The sequence below is a fragment of the Danaus plexippus genome, chromosome 2 (genome assembly GCF_018135715.1).
Source record: "Danaus plexippus chromosome 2, MEX_DaPlex, whole genome shotgun sequence".
NCBI lineage: Eukaryota > Metazoa > Arthropoda > Insecta > Lepidoptera > Nymphalidae > Danaus > Danaus plexippus.
In genome coordinates, this window is record NC_083537.1 from 9,323,205 (window position 1) to 9,337,955 (window position 14,751).

Here is a 14,751-nt window from a genome sequence, read left to right on the forward strand (position 1 = left end):
AGAAATAAACATCCGATGTTTTTTGAATAAGCCTATAATTGTTTAATTTGGTAGAGCATAAAATTCATAAATTGCTTAAGAGTAACATTAAACGCAGCAAAGAAAGATAATAGCATTTTTAACCTTATGGTTAATGTGTTTTGCCTGGAATGCTATTTTGTTGCTTGAATGTGCAACCCAATATTAGAATAAAGTATAATTAATACAAAGTAGCTCCGATTCGATTTTTTCAAAATTATCCTTTAAATTGAGAATATCTAGTGTGAATTGTCTTGCAGGCCTATACAAAAATTATTTAAAATCCTTTTGAAAATATAAAATTATGTTTACTAGACAAGTATGAGATCTAAAAAATATTACCGGATATTTTAAGCTTTTGTTTTAATGTGTTCTTTTATACATTAAAGTATTTACAATTCTTTAATAGGGAATAGGAATAGCTGCTTTTTGTTCTAAGGGTTTTTATTTTTCTGCTTTTAATCTGTTAGTAAATACTTATGTCAAATTGACATTTGGACATTGACATTTTGCTTCTTATTTCTCGAAAGTATTTGTGATGAGCTATAAAGTTATTAGATATACGGCTTACTGTCTTTATAATCATTTGATAAACATTGACAACAGTAAAGGGCAGCTAAGAAACCACCTGACCTAAGTTGATAATGTGACAATATTACAGAGTAATGTGATTTAATGGGTGATCGACAGCAAATTATACGAAGCGAAGAAATGGCTACGACTAGTACGGCGGTGACAACGGTTCCCCCGCAAATACAGGAGGTAAGTAGTTTAACAGTTATTATAAAAACAACCTTATCAACAGTCTGAAATGCGGTAATACACAAGCAAATGTCTTATATCTGAGTAATCAGTATCAGGGCTCATTACGTTATTGTTAACTATGAGAGCTGTAACTGTTGCTCTTAAGACGTTTAAGACGCCTGTAAGGTGTATTTTTCCCAATCGGTTTGTAATTAAAGCTTTATTTTCGACGAAATGCGCTGGTTTGCTCAGCGATGTAAACGTATTAGATTTATCTCGCGTCATCGCCGGTCCATTCTGCACCATGACCCTAGGTGACCTCGGTGCTAATGTTATCAAAGTTGAGAGTCTTGAAGGTGATGAAGCTAGAAAATGGGGACCGCCATTTGTAAAAGATTCCACAGATTCCTATTACTTCCTCTCTGTGAACAGAAACAAGAAGAGCATTTGTGTCAATTTAAAAACTCAAGAAGGTAAGGTAAATAAAACAGATATTATTTAAAAACCGATATCTCTCATTTTAAATATATTAAATTTCATTTATTCCAGGCAAGAACATAATATATGATTTGGCAAAGAAATGTGATGTGGTTGTGGAAAATTTCTTGCCGGGAAAGTTGGATAAATTGAATGTGGGTTATGAAAAATTAAAAGAGATCAATAAACAGATTATATACTGTGCTATTACAGGCTTCGGACCAAACGGACCTTATGCAAATAAACCTGGGTAAAAATAAATCTAATGCCCTGTTATATCTTTTATTAGAATTTAATAAAAAAATAATTATGCTATACTTAATTTATGTATCAGGTATGATGTTATTGCCGCAGCTATGGGCGGTCTGCTTAATTCAACGGGTGAAAAGGATGGCAATCCAGTAAAGCCAGGTGTTGCCATCACCAATGTGACCACTGGTCTGCATGCATTCGGTGCAATCATGACGGCTCTGTATTACAGACATAAGACCGGCCACGGCCAGAAAATTGATTGCAATCTGTTTTCAACACAAATATCAAGTATGATAAATATTGCAAATATATATTTAAACTGTGGCATCGAAGCACAGAGGTGGGGCACGGCTCATGCTAACTTGGTACCATATCAAGCTTTCAAAACGATGGATGGTGATATTGTCATTGGTACTGGTTCCAATGCACAATTTGTCGATTTCTGTACACTAATCAATAGAGAAGACCTCATATTAGACGACAGGTTCAAAGATAATGCTTCGAGAGTGAGACATCGTGATGAAATAGTCAGGATTATAGGTGAAGTCATGATAACTAAGACGAGGAAGGAATGGACTCAGATCTTCAGGAATGCAAGTTTCCCAAACGGACCAGTTAACAACATGAGAGACGTCTTCAACGATGAACATGTTAGAGAAATTGAATTAGTGAAGGAATTACAACATGAAAAGGCTGGAACTATAAAAACGGTGGGACCTCCCACTGTTTATTCAGAGGGTGGTAACTCAGTTAGATTTGCACCGCCGACCTTGGGACAGCACACCATAATGATTTTATCAAATTTCTTGGGATACAGTGATGATAAAATTAAAGAATTGATGCAAAATAAAGTTGTTAAGTAAGGGACATGGCAACACTTGAGATGTCACAATTTTTTTTTATATAAATATTAATGAAATGTGTATTCTTAGAGATAACTTCAGATAAAAATGTATACTCATTGAAACATATCATATATTTCTGAGAGTTTTAAATAAACATGAAAGCCGTTCCTTATGCTGTGTTTGTGTCTTACATCATATTTGTATTATAACAAAATAACTTTCAACTATATTGCAGATTGGATAAATTACCATTTGTTTAAATAAAGCGACTGTATGTAAGCTTATGAAACAATCTGTAAATCTTTTTTACAGTATTTACTATCTTTTTTTTATGTTTAAACTTACACCGAATGGTCTATTGGTATTTTCCGCCCTTTTTATTCTCTCGTTATTCATTCGCTCAATCTCATTCAATAACTTATTCATTCACATATCGGTCACCCATGTATACGTTACCGCCAATAGATGAAATCTTTCTTAAATTTTCAAAAGTAATTCTAATAAAATCATTCTACAACGCCGGGGTGACGCATGTTTGACATTTATAGTCGTTACTGACTTGTCTGTATTAATGGAAACATGAACAAAAATTTATTGTTCTCTTAGGAATTTTAGGCTGAATCATTGATAGAATGATCTTTAAAAAAAATAGGAATTCTTTTTAGATTCACATTAGCTTACACGATGGTAGAGGTAAACACAGATACAATACCCGTTATTGATTAAGTCTACAGTAATTGATTAATTACAATAAAGTTTTAATAGCTTTTTGTTCTTTTACATAACGATGACATTAGTTTTTTTGTGGTAAATATTACTTTACACACAAAAATTACAATCCCGAGTGTGATTTGCATCGGGACTGGTTTTTTTTAATACATTTTTTGTGATGTTTTCTTTACATATAAAATGTAAGATCTTATAAATAATATTGTTGTTTATTTTTAATATCTCGACACATATTTATATATTTTTAAACAAAACATGTCAATTTGTGATTCTTTAATGAAATAAATTCATCTTCCAAGTTTACGTCATTGTTTAATATTTGGCGCGTAAACAATCTGTTTAACGCCTCATTTGAAGTATGTCATGTGCTAAATATGCTCGTGACATTTACTCGTATACTGTTCTATTTAACGAATTTGTATTCTTTCCATAATTATTTTGAACATTTCGCAGCTGTTTAAGATTGATTACTTAACTGTAGGAAATAATTTATCATGTTTTTCTGACACATCATTCAATACTATTTTGGGTGCTGTTATAATTAGTGTTTAAAATCTAATACCTAGTCCTTCGGGCCACCGGTGGTCATACTATATACAGGTATGTAGGTATGTACTGTCGGTACACCTAAAATTCTTGTCGGACGAAGGCAGCTGAACGTTAACGCAAAGGAGATAAAATAAAATTGTTCCGGGTATTTGCTATTCATTTATATACTCCCAAAGGAATCACCAACACTTTCTGACCAATTATTTTTCTATTTCTCTTAGTCCATGTCGAATCGATTTTCTATTGTTTTTCCTTCCCACCTTCTAAATGTAAATTGCATCTTCAGAAGTTTATCTACAACTATGTTTTATTATAATAATATATAGTGGTCAGTTCGTGTTGGTGTATTTAGTAGTGTCGTATACACATATACGTAATGGTCGTGATGTCGTCCAGGAGGCCGTGGAGCGTGTGGCGGTGATCACTCTGAAGCCCTCGCGCGCCGCCAACAGCAAGAAGGTGGTGTGGACCGAAGACACCGTCGACAATGAACACATGAACAAGAAAAAGTCCAAATGTATGTACATTACCAGACTTTAAAGTTGCTTCAAACATTGAGATATTAGTAACATGTATTTCTGAAACTTACGCTACATTAAAAAAAAACTATGTTTTTCGGTATTATTTGTGTATTTTATTATTGTATGTAATAGAAATTTAAAATCTTAATTTGAATAGAAAAGATGATTGGCAATTTTCTAACACCTGGAATCCCATAATCAAAGATAACTCACATCTCCGTAACCAGACCAGATCTCCAAACACAGTCGGCAAATTTTACTTGCATCTCGAGCATCTCGATAGTTGACGCTTGACAAAAAACGAGACTAACTCTTTAAGCTGTCTGTTCGTAATCACGGTTAATGAAAGCAAAATAAAAAGTAAACGAAATAAAGCCGAGAAATATACTTTTACTTTAATGGGTCCGACTAAATCTCTCTATCGGAGGATTCCTCAAACAAAAAGATAACAATTTTTTTGGCATGTCAATACTATTATATTCTTTTAATCTTCCTTAGTTGAATTCTTTCCCAATCTTCACTTCCAATCATAGGTTGTTGTATCTACGAGAAGCCGCGCCGCTGGGACGAGTCCGACTCGGAGAGCGACGACGAGTGTGAGCACTGCTTTGGCCACGTGGAGAGGAGGAGGAAACACCAACACGCTACCACCAGCGACACCACCACAACCACCACCACCACCACCACCACCGCCGCTGAAGAACAGGTGCGCCACAGATATTTTATGAATATATCTCTGTTGCCTTTCATTACCTATTCAAATCTTCTCTTGTCTAATGAAGCATATTTTAATAATATATTATATTATTTTAGAATAACTTAGAGAAGACAGCAACCATAACTCTGAAGCCCTCGCCGTCGCCCGCGCCCGCTCCTCCCGCCCCTCCCGACCACACCCCCGGGGACGGCTAGACAACACTGTTATTGTATTGACAACTACTGATTCAATTCAATATTAAACAACAGAAACCTTCTTATGTGTTATCCGACTTTACATAGCGTGGTATTAAATATGGCAATAATTTGTATTAGTAAATCATTGTCTATGGTTCGACGTCACATTTAACTAGATATGTCTATGGTCATTATATTAGTTATCATAGCCTGGGATTTAAAAATATATATATAGTGCTACATTTTGCAAAATGTCATACAATGTATTATTAAGGTTAAATTATTGTAATAAATATGAAGTAATTATAGCATTCCTCTAACACCAAATGTAAGTCCTTACGTCTTTAGGTCTAAGGCTTAAAAGGTTCAGACTATTTTGACAGTTGAACTGTCAGTGAGAAAAAATTAAAATGTCAAAAAAAGTTCTTGATTAAATATTTTCATATATTCTAAATAACCGGGGGATATGAATGGACTCTGATGTGCCTGTAATGATTAAGAGTTTTATTTTGTGTTGTGGAATTCCAGTATTCGAAGTCACATTATTTACTTGTTCAATGTACCAACGGCTCGTGTATGGCTACTGTTAATGTTAAGTCAAATAAATTTTAAACTAAATAGTTTTTTTTCTCAAGACCTTATTTTTCACGCTTTATAATGATTCAAAGACAACGTTTGATGGTTCTATGAAGAAAAAATCGTTGGCGCCATCTGGTACGTAAATGAGATGTTTGTAGCGATTATACGCATTACTCTGGTAACAAAAAATAATGGTTGGAGCTATTTTTAACAAAAGTTTCTCAATCTATTGTTATAGAAATTTTGATACGAATGTCGTTTTTAAACATCGGTTGTCTTCGGCAATAGAAAACATTTTTTTTCCTAAAGGCCTAAGATTTTTCTTGCTCAAGCTCTCCTTTTGCCTCTAGTAGATATCCCTGACTGTTCTATCCCGATATAACTGGAGAATTACTAAGCAAACTCGAGCGCCTTAAGAATCTGCATTTGTAATTTTCGGGTTACGTAATTTAACCATACTTTATCTAATTTTCGTGCACACTCGGTTGGTTACCGATCACATTTCCCCGTTGCTTTCGCGTATAAACTCTTTTCAAATCTCTTGCCTTCTTATCTCCGTCACCGTTATTCCTTTCTTGACTCGAACACAACCTTTACCTATAAAAAAATAATTTAAGACTTTCAGCGAAAATATTGCTGGAACAGGCTAATGGTTGTTGGATCCACTTAGCTTGTGCTTATCTTCCATATGTAGCAGTTTTTTAAAGTTTAGCGTATTAAGTATTATGTGAGGAATCTGGTCACGCTCTAGAGAAACATTTTTTAGGTAGGGAGAGGAGCTTGGACGGTGGAGGTGGGCGTTTAACGCGCGTTAGATAGGGGACCCTTAAACTACACCTGGTTTGCAAGTCCCATTTACTTTAAACCTCCCTGCAACGCCATGGACCCGGCGCCCGCTCGATGAATCTACCAAACGCTGAGAAGTCTCGTCTCATTGTTTCCAGCTCGAGTTATTTTCACTGACTGCCCTTTAATTTTATCATTGACGATAAGTATAGCGCGTCTCCGTCCGCAGAGAACATTCACTGCATAGTCTTGACGACCAGACGGTAATTCAACTTTCGTAGGTTTCGGGAGCATAAGCATATAATTCTGATCTTATGATGATTGGGTTTCACCAATGATCGATTCCTTTATCTCAAATGATCCCTTGGATCAAAGGGACTACTCTTGTAGCTAGAGACTAATGTATTCTTCACCAAAGGAAGAATCCGACCAAACTTTGGTCATTCAAACTCCTCTCTCTTAGAGGCACCCTCGGGATGGGAGCTACCTCCGGACATTAAAGCCACCCACCGCTTTGAATGTCACTTGCTGTATAAAATTAATAACTTTTTTAAAATACAACTATTTAAAACATTGTTTTCTGTTAGTATATTACTATAAACAAACCAACAACAAAGGAGATCAATAATAACACAACACGAACTTAAATGATTTATTGATTGAACCAGCAACAAGTTCCTTAACAGACCGATGTTACTTATGACATATTAGAGCGAGTTGTCGATGTCACCCGCAACCCTCGCGTCACATGTCACACCGACAACTTGTTTGTCGAAAGTTTCCTTGTCAATATGTCAACACATATAATAAGTAAATCTCATATTTTAAACCAGTAACATTATTTTAAAGATCTCAATGTTAAGCGCGGATACTTTATGTCGGCATCATATTATATCTTCTATATATTACGAGATTAAAACAACAACTCAGTATTTTCTTACTGATAATGATAAATACTGTCTCTATTCTTCATGTATAAGGCATTCTATAACTCACTTATAATTTCCTGTCTAACTAACTCGTATCTGAACACCGCGTCCGGCCGCCCTATGGAGCAGCTCTCGGCCGTGTAATGTGTATTATAATGTATAGTGTATAAGGCGTAAGGCGACCCATGCGGCAGTCGTTAGCGTTTGTCCCTGTATTGTCTCGTCGTTTATGATAACAGAAGAAAATTATAATACTATCATACAACTACGGCCAGAAGGCAACAAGTTCAGCGTCATTCAATGTGATGCAGTCTTCAATATTACTAGATATTCCTTAACCGTAAACCGTGACACTGCGAGCCGCGCCTCCGCGGACGCAGCGTCCCACATCTTCGAGGATATAATATTTTTACTTCATTCATAACAATCCGGGCAGCTGGGTTCATCACCTCCGTAATTTTCTGCGAAAATAGATTATTTCAATGACCATAGACAATAATACGGTGTTACGGACAAACAGCATTGGAAACAGTTTAAAGATAAACAAAAACTGCATTCCATCTTACAATTAGTTTACAAATAGATTTATCATTGACATTTGCGAGCACTCCCGCGGCGTCCTTTATGAATATTAAGAATTAAAGATTTAGGCATATTTTCATCTTGTTTTTGCTATACGGACTAGAAAAATATGTTTCTGACTTAAATTATTGAACCTCATCGATGAGATGGGTAGTTTATTTAGCTCCAATTTAGTTGTTTGTGCCTCGTTGCGACCACATCGCTGAACTACCGGCCTCTGCATGTAAATGTGTCATATTCGAAGTTCTACCCTTCTACTATAAACTCTGTTCCGTAGGGCACGCTACCTGTTGAGAGGCCTCTCCTTATAAACCACAGCCTTCCTCGCCCGCCTGGTTCGTCCCTCCGCCATCTCACTGCCGCTGCTGTCGCTGTCACGACTTTCACGACTGACGCGGCTCTGGTTGTCATTAGTGTCACGCCGTCCGACGCTAGTGTCACGTTGACTAACATCAGTGTCACGATGACTTACACCGGTGTCACGGTTCTGATTAATGTCAGACTGTTGATTATCATTTTGGTTCGCATCGTTTACGTTCTGATTGGTATCAACGTTGTCATCTCGGCTATCTCCGTTATCTCCGTCAGTTGAGTTCGTATTCGCTGGTTCGATTTGTGCTTTCGTCTCTCTGTAATAAATAATGATATTTACTACTGTAATCATTCCATCTAATTCGTTTGCTAGACCATGAATGTACTAACAGCACGATGACTCTGGAGTCGGTTGATCCGTTAGGGCTGGGAGCGTCGAACCTCGTCAAATTCTTGGATGGTGACCCGTCCCTGGCGAGCGCCGCCTTTCCGCTGCTGTTGATGGTCCTTCTCTTCGGGGACTTCTTCTTGGGAGCGTCTTCAACGTTCGGTCTCTTCGGCGGCGACGCGTCTCCGCTGCCGTCGTCCTCGTCCAAACACATCTTTGCTACTAGAACTTTAAGGATGCGGCCGCCGTTACTGGAATAAATTGATTTCATTAACTTATTAGTACGTTAATTTTTGTAACTCGTGTTTCAGTTACAGGGATTTATTTACACTACAGTGATTTTATATGTAAATTGGAAACGACAAAACAAACTTAACGATAGAATTCATTGCTGAGATGTAGCTCGCGTGTACTACTGTCATTACGTTTCACGTCAAGTGTCTATAGCTGCCCAGCGGACGCCGTGACATCCGACAGTCGATTATATTTTAAATGCGAATAACAAACTTCTAAAGGTTTTCTAAAGACGATGCAACAGAAGTTACGGGTGTGTTCGCTTGTGACCATCGTATTGTGATATGTGGTTCATAATTTTAGTGGCAGGATGTCGTGTGATGTGAGTGAGTATAGTCGCAGGTCACCTGGAGTTGGACAACCGGGAGGGCCGCGGGGAGCGGGGCGCGGCGGGGGAGGGGGGCGAGCGGCGCCGGCGGCGGACGGTCGGCGTGAACTCGCACACACTACGACCCGACTGAAAGATCCATGCATTATTAGAGATATACATAGTACGCTTAATAAAAGAAACCTTCCACTCCTATTCAAAACAAAAAATACACACCAAACACTTAAAGAAGGGGCGTAGATAATACAAAGAAAAAATCATTCAGATAACAGATTCCTGAATCTACGGAATATAGAAAAATCAATCGATTCATATGTAATTATGTGTGTAGAGTATCGTTTATTCAGTAGCAATGACTGTTCGCGGGACTGACGGTCGGGTGTTGAGGCAAGTTACATTAATATTGTCTCGTCATAAAGAACATTCATGCCTGTCAAAACATATTCAATGTCAGCTTTTCAAAAACATAACTGACCTGCTTGGGCGTGCTGTTGGTGCCGGGCGCGGGGTCCCCGTCCTCTACCTCGGTGGTGGAGTCCGGCTCCAAGTTCGCCCGGCTTTTGGATCTCCTCTGCAGACATAACATGGTGCATTATAATGTATTGAACAAGTGCTACACCGACTCCGGCCGTGTGACTCACCTTCCTCGTGGGTTCATCTAAGAGCCAGCTCGGACCTTCCAAAGGGTTTTCCTGTCTGCTCCTGAAAATGTTATCACAAGTCTATGTTTTCATAAACTGCTGGCCAAAGTCCGAGACTAACTGTATGGAACATCTGTACAAAGATATTAAGGAAAAATTTGCTACTCCGTCCCATTCGCCACTGAGACATGACAAAAATTTCTTCCACGTCAAATTTAATGAGGATCAAACAATACAGACGAAGTATAACTTAAACATATATTATGTTGACCTAGTTTTACTCCCGCCTTTGTCTAAGTAGACTTCGGCCTCGGGATCAAAAACGAATGGGACGAAATAATATATGGGGTTTTCCAATAGGGACGCTTGAACTTTGACAGCTGATTGCGGCCATGTTGTTTGAGTGACAGCTGTCAAATGCAGTGTGTTATATTCATTCCGTCCTCCCAAACCACCATGGCAGGTTACAGTGTCGAGCAGCACGTGCAAATCATAAAATTGTTTTATGAAAATGGGTCTTCAGTTCGAGCAACGTTCCGCGCACGTCGCCCGTTTTACGGTCGCGATGATCGTCCTGCCAAGTCGACTATCCGTCGATTGGTGGACAAATTCGAGTCAACCGGGTCAGTTAACAATCAGCCGGTTCCCGTGCGTCAACGTAACGCGAGATCTGCCGAGAATATCGCCGCTGTGCGCGACAGTGTCCTCGAAAACCCGCGGCAGTCAATTCCGCGTCGCGCACAGGAACTCGGCCTTTCGCAGACGACAACTTGGCGAATTTTGCGTTGTGACTTGAGCCTGCACCCGTACAAGATCCAGCTGACCCAAGAGCTCAAGGTTAATGACCATAGACAGCGCCGTGTGTTCGCTGACTGGGCATTAGAGCAGTTGGAAGTTGACGCCGATTTTGGCAAAAAAATCATCTTCAGCGACGAGGCGCATTTTTGGATGAATGGCTATGTTAACAAGCAAAATTGCCGTATTTGGGACGAGACCAATCCACACGAGGTTCACCAAGTGGCAATGCACCCGCAGAAAGTGACTGTTTGGTGCGGATTTTGGGCCGGAGGCGTGATTGGTCCGTATTTTTTCGAAAACGATAATGGTGTGGCCGTCACCGTCAATGGTGAGCGATACCGGTCGATGATAACCAACTTCTTTTGGCCTGAAATCGAGAATATGGATCTGGACAACATGTGGTTTCAACAGGACGGCGCTACGTGCCACACAGCACACGCTACGATGGAAGTTCTGCACGAGCAATTTCTGGACATGGTCATCTCGCGCGGAGGCGACGTGAACTGGCCACCGAGATCGTGCGATTTGACCCCGCTGGACTTTTTCTTGTGGGGTTTTCTTAAGTCGCAGGTCTATGCCAACAAGCCGCAAACCACCGATGCCCTCAAAGTCAACATACGCCACGCCATCGATCAAATACAGCCCGATTTGTGCGCCAGAGTCATCGAAAATTGGACCTTTCGTGTGCGCGCCACCAACCGAAGCCGTGGCGGTCATTTGAATGATGTCATATTCCATACATAATGGGGTCAATAGACCTTCCAAATAAAAAAAAAATTTCGCAAATATCTTTCCTACATGTTTTTTTTTTTGCATTTTAAAGATCAAGCGCCCTTAATGGAAAACCCTATATATGGTGACCGCAGTAACAGCGACGTCTGTGGCCGCGTCTGAACTACACGACTGTACGGTGTCGTCTAAATCCATCTAGTAGTTTATATTATAATCGGAGGGTAGTGTGTCAGACCTTTGCGGCGCCTGCGCCTCCGGCTCTTCGTCCTCGTCCACCGCCTCCAGCCTGCGCCTGTGAATGCCAACCGTTACATCTCTCGCATAACTCCCACATCTCATCTATCTCATGTCATCTCTTACGTGTCATCGAACTCCTCCGTGTCCGACATGTCCTGTGTCTCCTCCAGTATCCTGTCGCTGCTGTCTGTCAGATACAATACGTATTTACCTCGTGGTGAATGTCCACAGACTGATTTGTATTTAATGTATGTATGTTAATTTTAAAGTTCTTTGTTGTGTTGTGTGGTGGTGGTAGTAATTTAGCAAGCCGAGTTAGTGTGGTATAGTTCTGCGTGGCGTGTCGTTATATGATACCTTCTATTTGCATGTCGTGCTCGTTCTGTTCGTGTGGCGGGCTGGGCGTGGGCAGGGCGGCGTCGATCCGTGTGAGGGGGATGTACACGTCTGGAATAACGACAACATATACATACCTTAACACGAACATGGACTGAACGAATTTGTGGAATTTTAAAAGTTCCATTTCATATCTCTTTTGAAAACCTTTTTTTTTATTCTCCTTTGTTTCTGTACCTAAATGGAGAATACACTTAATTTTATTAATTTAAGAATCAATCAATCTATCTTTCAAAATGTTATTCAGCACAGTGATAAGGACGGACCCCGTTGTTAATTGCAATTAATTTTACCATACTATCTTAAAATTACCTACTTATAATATAAAATAAAACAGTTAATTCCCTTCATTAGTTAGAGTAATCGTCGACAATATTATATTTTCTCTGTGATCAAAGACAAATATTTTTTTTAGTAACCAGCATAATTTTTTAAATTACTCACTGCCATTAGCTTAGTTAATATTGATTGAAACTTCCATTTCATTACGAATAACATAATTTAATTTAATTTATATGAAACACAATATCACGCACCTTGTAACATATGCAGCGGCACAGCCCTTTCTGATATATTGTGACTCTGTTGATTGGAACTCCTCGCTGGTGTAGCTACAAACAAATATTGCCGTTACACTTTTCCATGTTGATGTTGTAGTCCAGCCTTTCCTAAAGTTGGCGATAACAGACCCTTGTCGGTGCTGAAGGCTTATAAGAGGTAGCAAGAGAACCACAAAAATTGGAGACATTGTGTAAGGCCTGTGCAGTGATTTGGTATTTAATTTAAATTTGGATAAGTTATAGTGATATTGTAGTAGGTAAAAAAATTGAAGGCACTAAAAAATAATTCTCAAAGTGAGCAGCGGACAAAATAACTTTGGGAAACCCTGTTTTAGTCATATGAAGAAAGGTATATTTGTGGAGATCCTTAATATTAATTTATTTTAGCGACACTCGAACATACCCGTAGCGTTTGACTGTAAGGTCCTGCTCAGTGATACAACAGGTTGTATGAGCCGTCCCCCGATCATCATGGGAGGCACTCTGTTAACTTTCTCCGACGACGGTGTATTACTTAGATTGCTCCACCTAGGTAGGGCTCGGTCGAGTTCCTGTCTGTCCTGCATGTATGTCTTGTTGAGCTCCAGCATGTGGGCCACAGCACTCGATGCTTGGACCAGGTGGGAGAGTACTTCTTCGCTCGCCGTCTGTAAGGCCGCGTCAAGTTTGCGCGCGTGAGCCGCGCCGCCGCTACGTATACGCTGAAATAATTTAAAATGTTATATACACATTGTTTATGAGTGTGTAAGTTCGTTTGTATTGTGGTAATGATTTTTCTTTATATCTGATCAAACTTGAAAAATATGTATTTTTTTACATCAATGTGATGTTAATTAATTTTTTTTATAAATTATAATCATACAACCACAATTATATTTTTCAAGTATTTTTTCTGTACATACAAATACATTAAATACTATTTAGTTTTCAGAGATGATTATTTAAATTCATTATTGATATGTTCCAGGTCCATTTCAGGTTATGAGGTCAGAATAAGAAATTAAAGTCTTAACACAGAAATAACCAATGAGTGAACTCACCTACATTTTTAAGGTTTAATAAAAAGAAGAGACTAATTTTATAAATAAATTTTCATCAAATTAATAAAACAACCAAATTCAAACCCACTACAATCAAAATAAGCAGGTGATGAAAATCTTTAATTTCTGCAAATAATTATTATGTTGAGCTACACTTACACAAAACACAAATAAATAGACTTACAAACAAATACAATTCTTTACTTATACATACATCAAACATGTCTGCTGATGCTATTTAGTATACTCATGTGTATTTTAGAGCCCTACTGTTTCAGTCAGGTACATAAAATTTAAAAAGATTTTAGTGGATTATATACACATTTTTAATTCCAGTTTTGTGCATCTACTAACTGTTAGTTAAAATTTTTATAACTTTGTATAGCTCTGCTTGATATATTCTGTGTTTTGTCTAGTCAATTTTTTAAAATGGCTCCATATATATTAGTAAAAACAGTTCTTATTTTTTAGTTCAGATTTGCGACTAAAAATCTTAACAATACATGTTTTTGATACTTATATACTTACACTTAGTTTGAGCCTAAGTTCGTTCATTTCTTTCATGAGATCTAATTTCTCGTTCTCCTTCTGCGCCGCCGTCATTTTCCAATACTGAACTTTCTTGACCAATTCATTATTTTTTTCTCGCAAATCTTTCAGTTCCTCTTCAAGTTGTTCTGTCATTATGATATTTTAACAACTGTAACTTGGTCACAATTATAATTGTAAATAGAACTAAACAAAGTCGCACAATTGAGTAAAATAAATTAATTTAAATATGAAATGTTTCATAAACATGATAGTTTGAAAACAAATTCTCTTTGACGTAACTGACTGTTAAGTGTTGACTGTTGTAATACATTAAATTTTGAAATAATGTATAAACAATGTGATTGAAAAACTTAGAGAAAAAATATTAATTTAATTTTTTACTATGTATATAAAATCAAAAGTATTATAAGGTCGCTTATCTTTTTCAAAAAGGGCGCTATTTATTTTTTTTCGGTAATAAATTGTAAAACGAGTATTAAATCATAGAGTCTTTCTTAAATCAGATGGGTTTAAGAAGTATTATGAAACTTTTTATTTATCTAGGAATCTATTTAAATTCGGTTAAACA

General features: G+C 37.9%; 3 protein-coding genes across 3 annotated transcripts; 2 read left to right on the plus strand and 1 right to left on the minus strand.

The window, feature by feature from the left end:
• Window positions 1–521: 521 nt before the first annotated feature.
• LOC116779664 (E3 ubiquitin-protein ligase PPP1R11-like) lies at window positions 522–5,647 on the plus strand. The gene is made up of 4 exons (XM_032674056.2): window positions 522–780; window positions 4,011–4,131; window positions 4,669–4,841; window positions 4,949–5,647. Exons 1-4 carry the CDS (start codon window positions 694–696, stop codon window positions 5,045–5,047), a joined length of 480 nt encoding a protein of 159 aa, XP_032529947.2. The 5' UTR covers window positions 522–693; the 3' UTR covers window positions 5,048–5,647.
• Window positions 789–2,508, plus strand: LOC116779661 (succinate--hydroxymethylglutarate CoA-transferase). Its single transcript, XM_032674055.2, has 3 exons — window positions 789–1,235; window positions 1,312–1,489; window positions 1,574–2,508. Exons 1-3 carry the CDS (start codon window positions 902–904, stop codon window positions 2,352–2,354), a joined length of 1,293 nt encoding a protein of 430 aa, XP_032529946.2. The 5' UTR covers window positions 789–901; the 3' UTR covers window positions 2,355–2,508.
• Window positions 5,648–7,032: 1,385 nt separating the features above from the next.
• Window positions 7,033–14,465, minus strand: LOC116765245 (uncharacterized). The gene is made up of 12 exons (XM_032654667.2): window positions 14,160–14,465; window positions 12,995–13,292; window positions 12,568–12,642; window positions 11,993–12,082; window positions 11,759–11,822; window positions 11,634–11,690; window positions 9,869–9,929; window positions 9,703–9,798; window positions 9,247–9,356; window positions 8,608–8,856; window positions 8,193–8,534; window positions 7,033–7,784 (listed from the first exon to the last, which is right to left on the minus strand). The coding sequence occupies exons 1-12, from the start codon at window positions 14,313–14,315 to the stop codon at window positions 7,769–7,771; spliced, it is 1,614 nt and encodes a 537-aa protein (XP_032510558.2). The 5' UTR covers window positions 14,316–14,465; the 3' UTR covers window positions 7,033–7,768.
• Window positions 14,466–14,751: the final 286 nt, after the last annotated feature.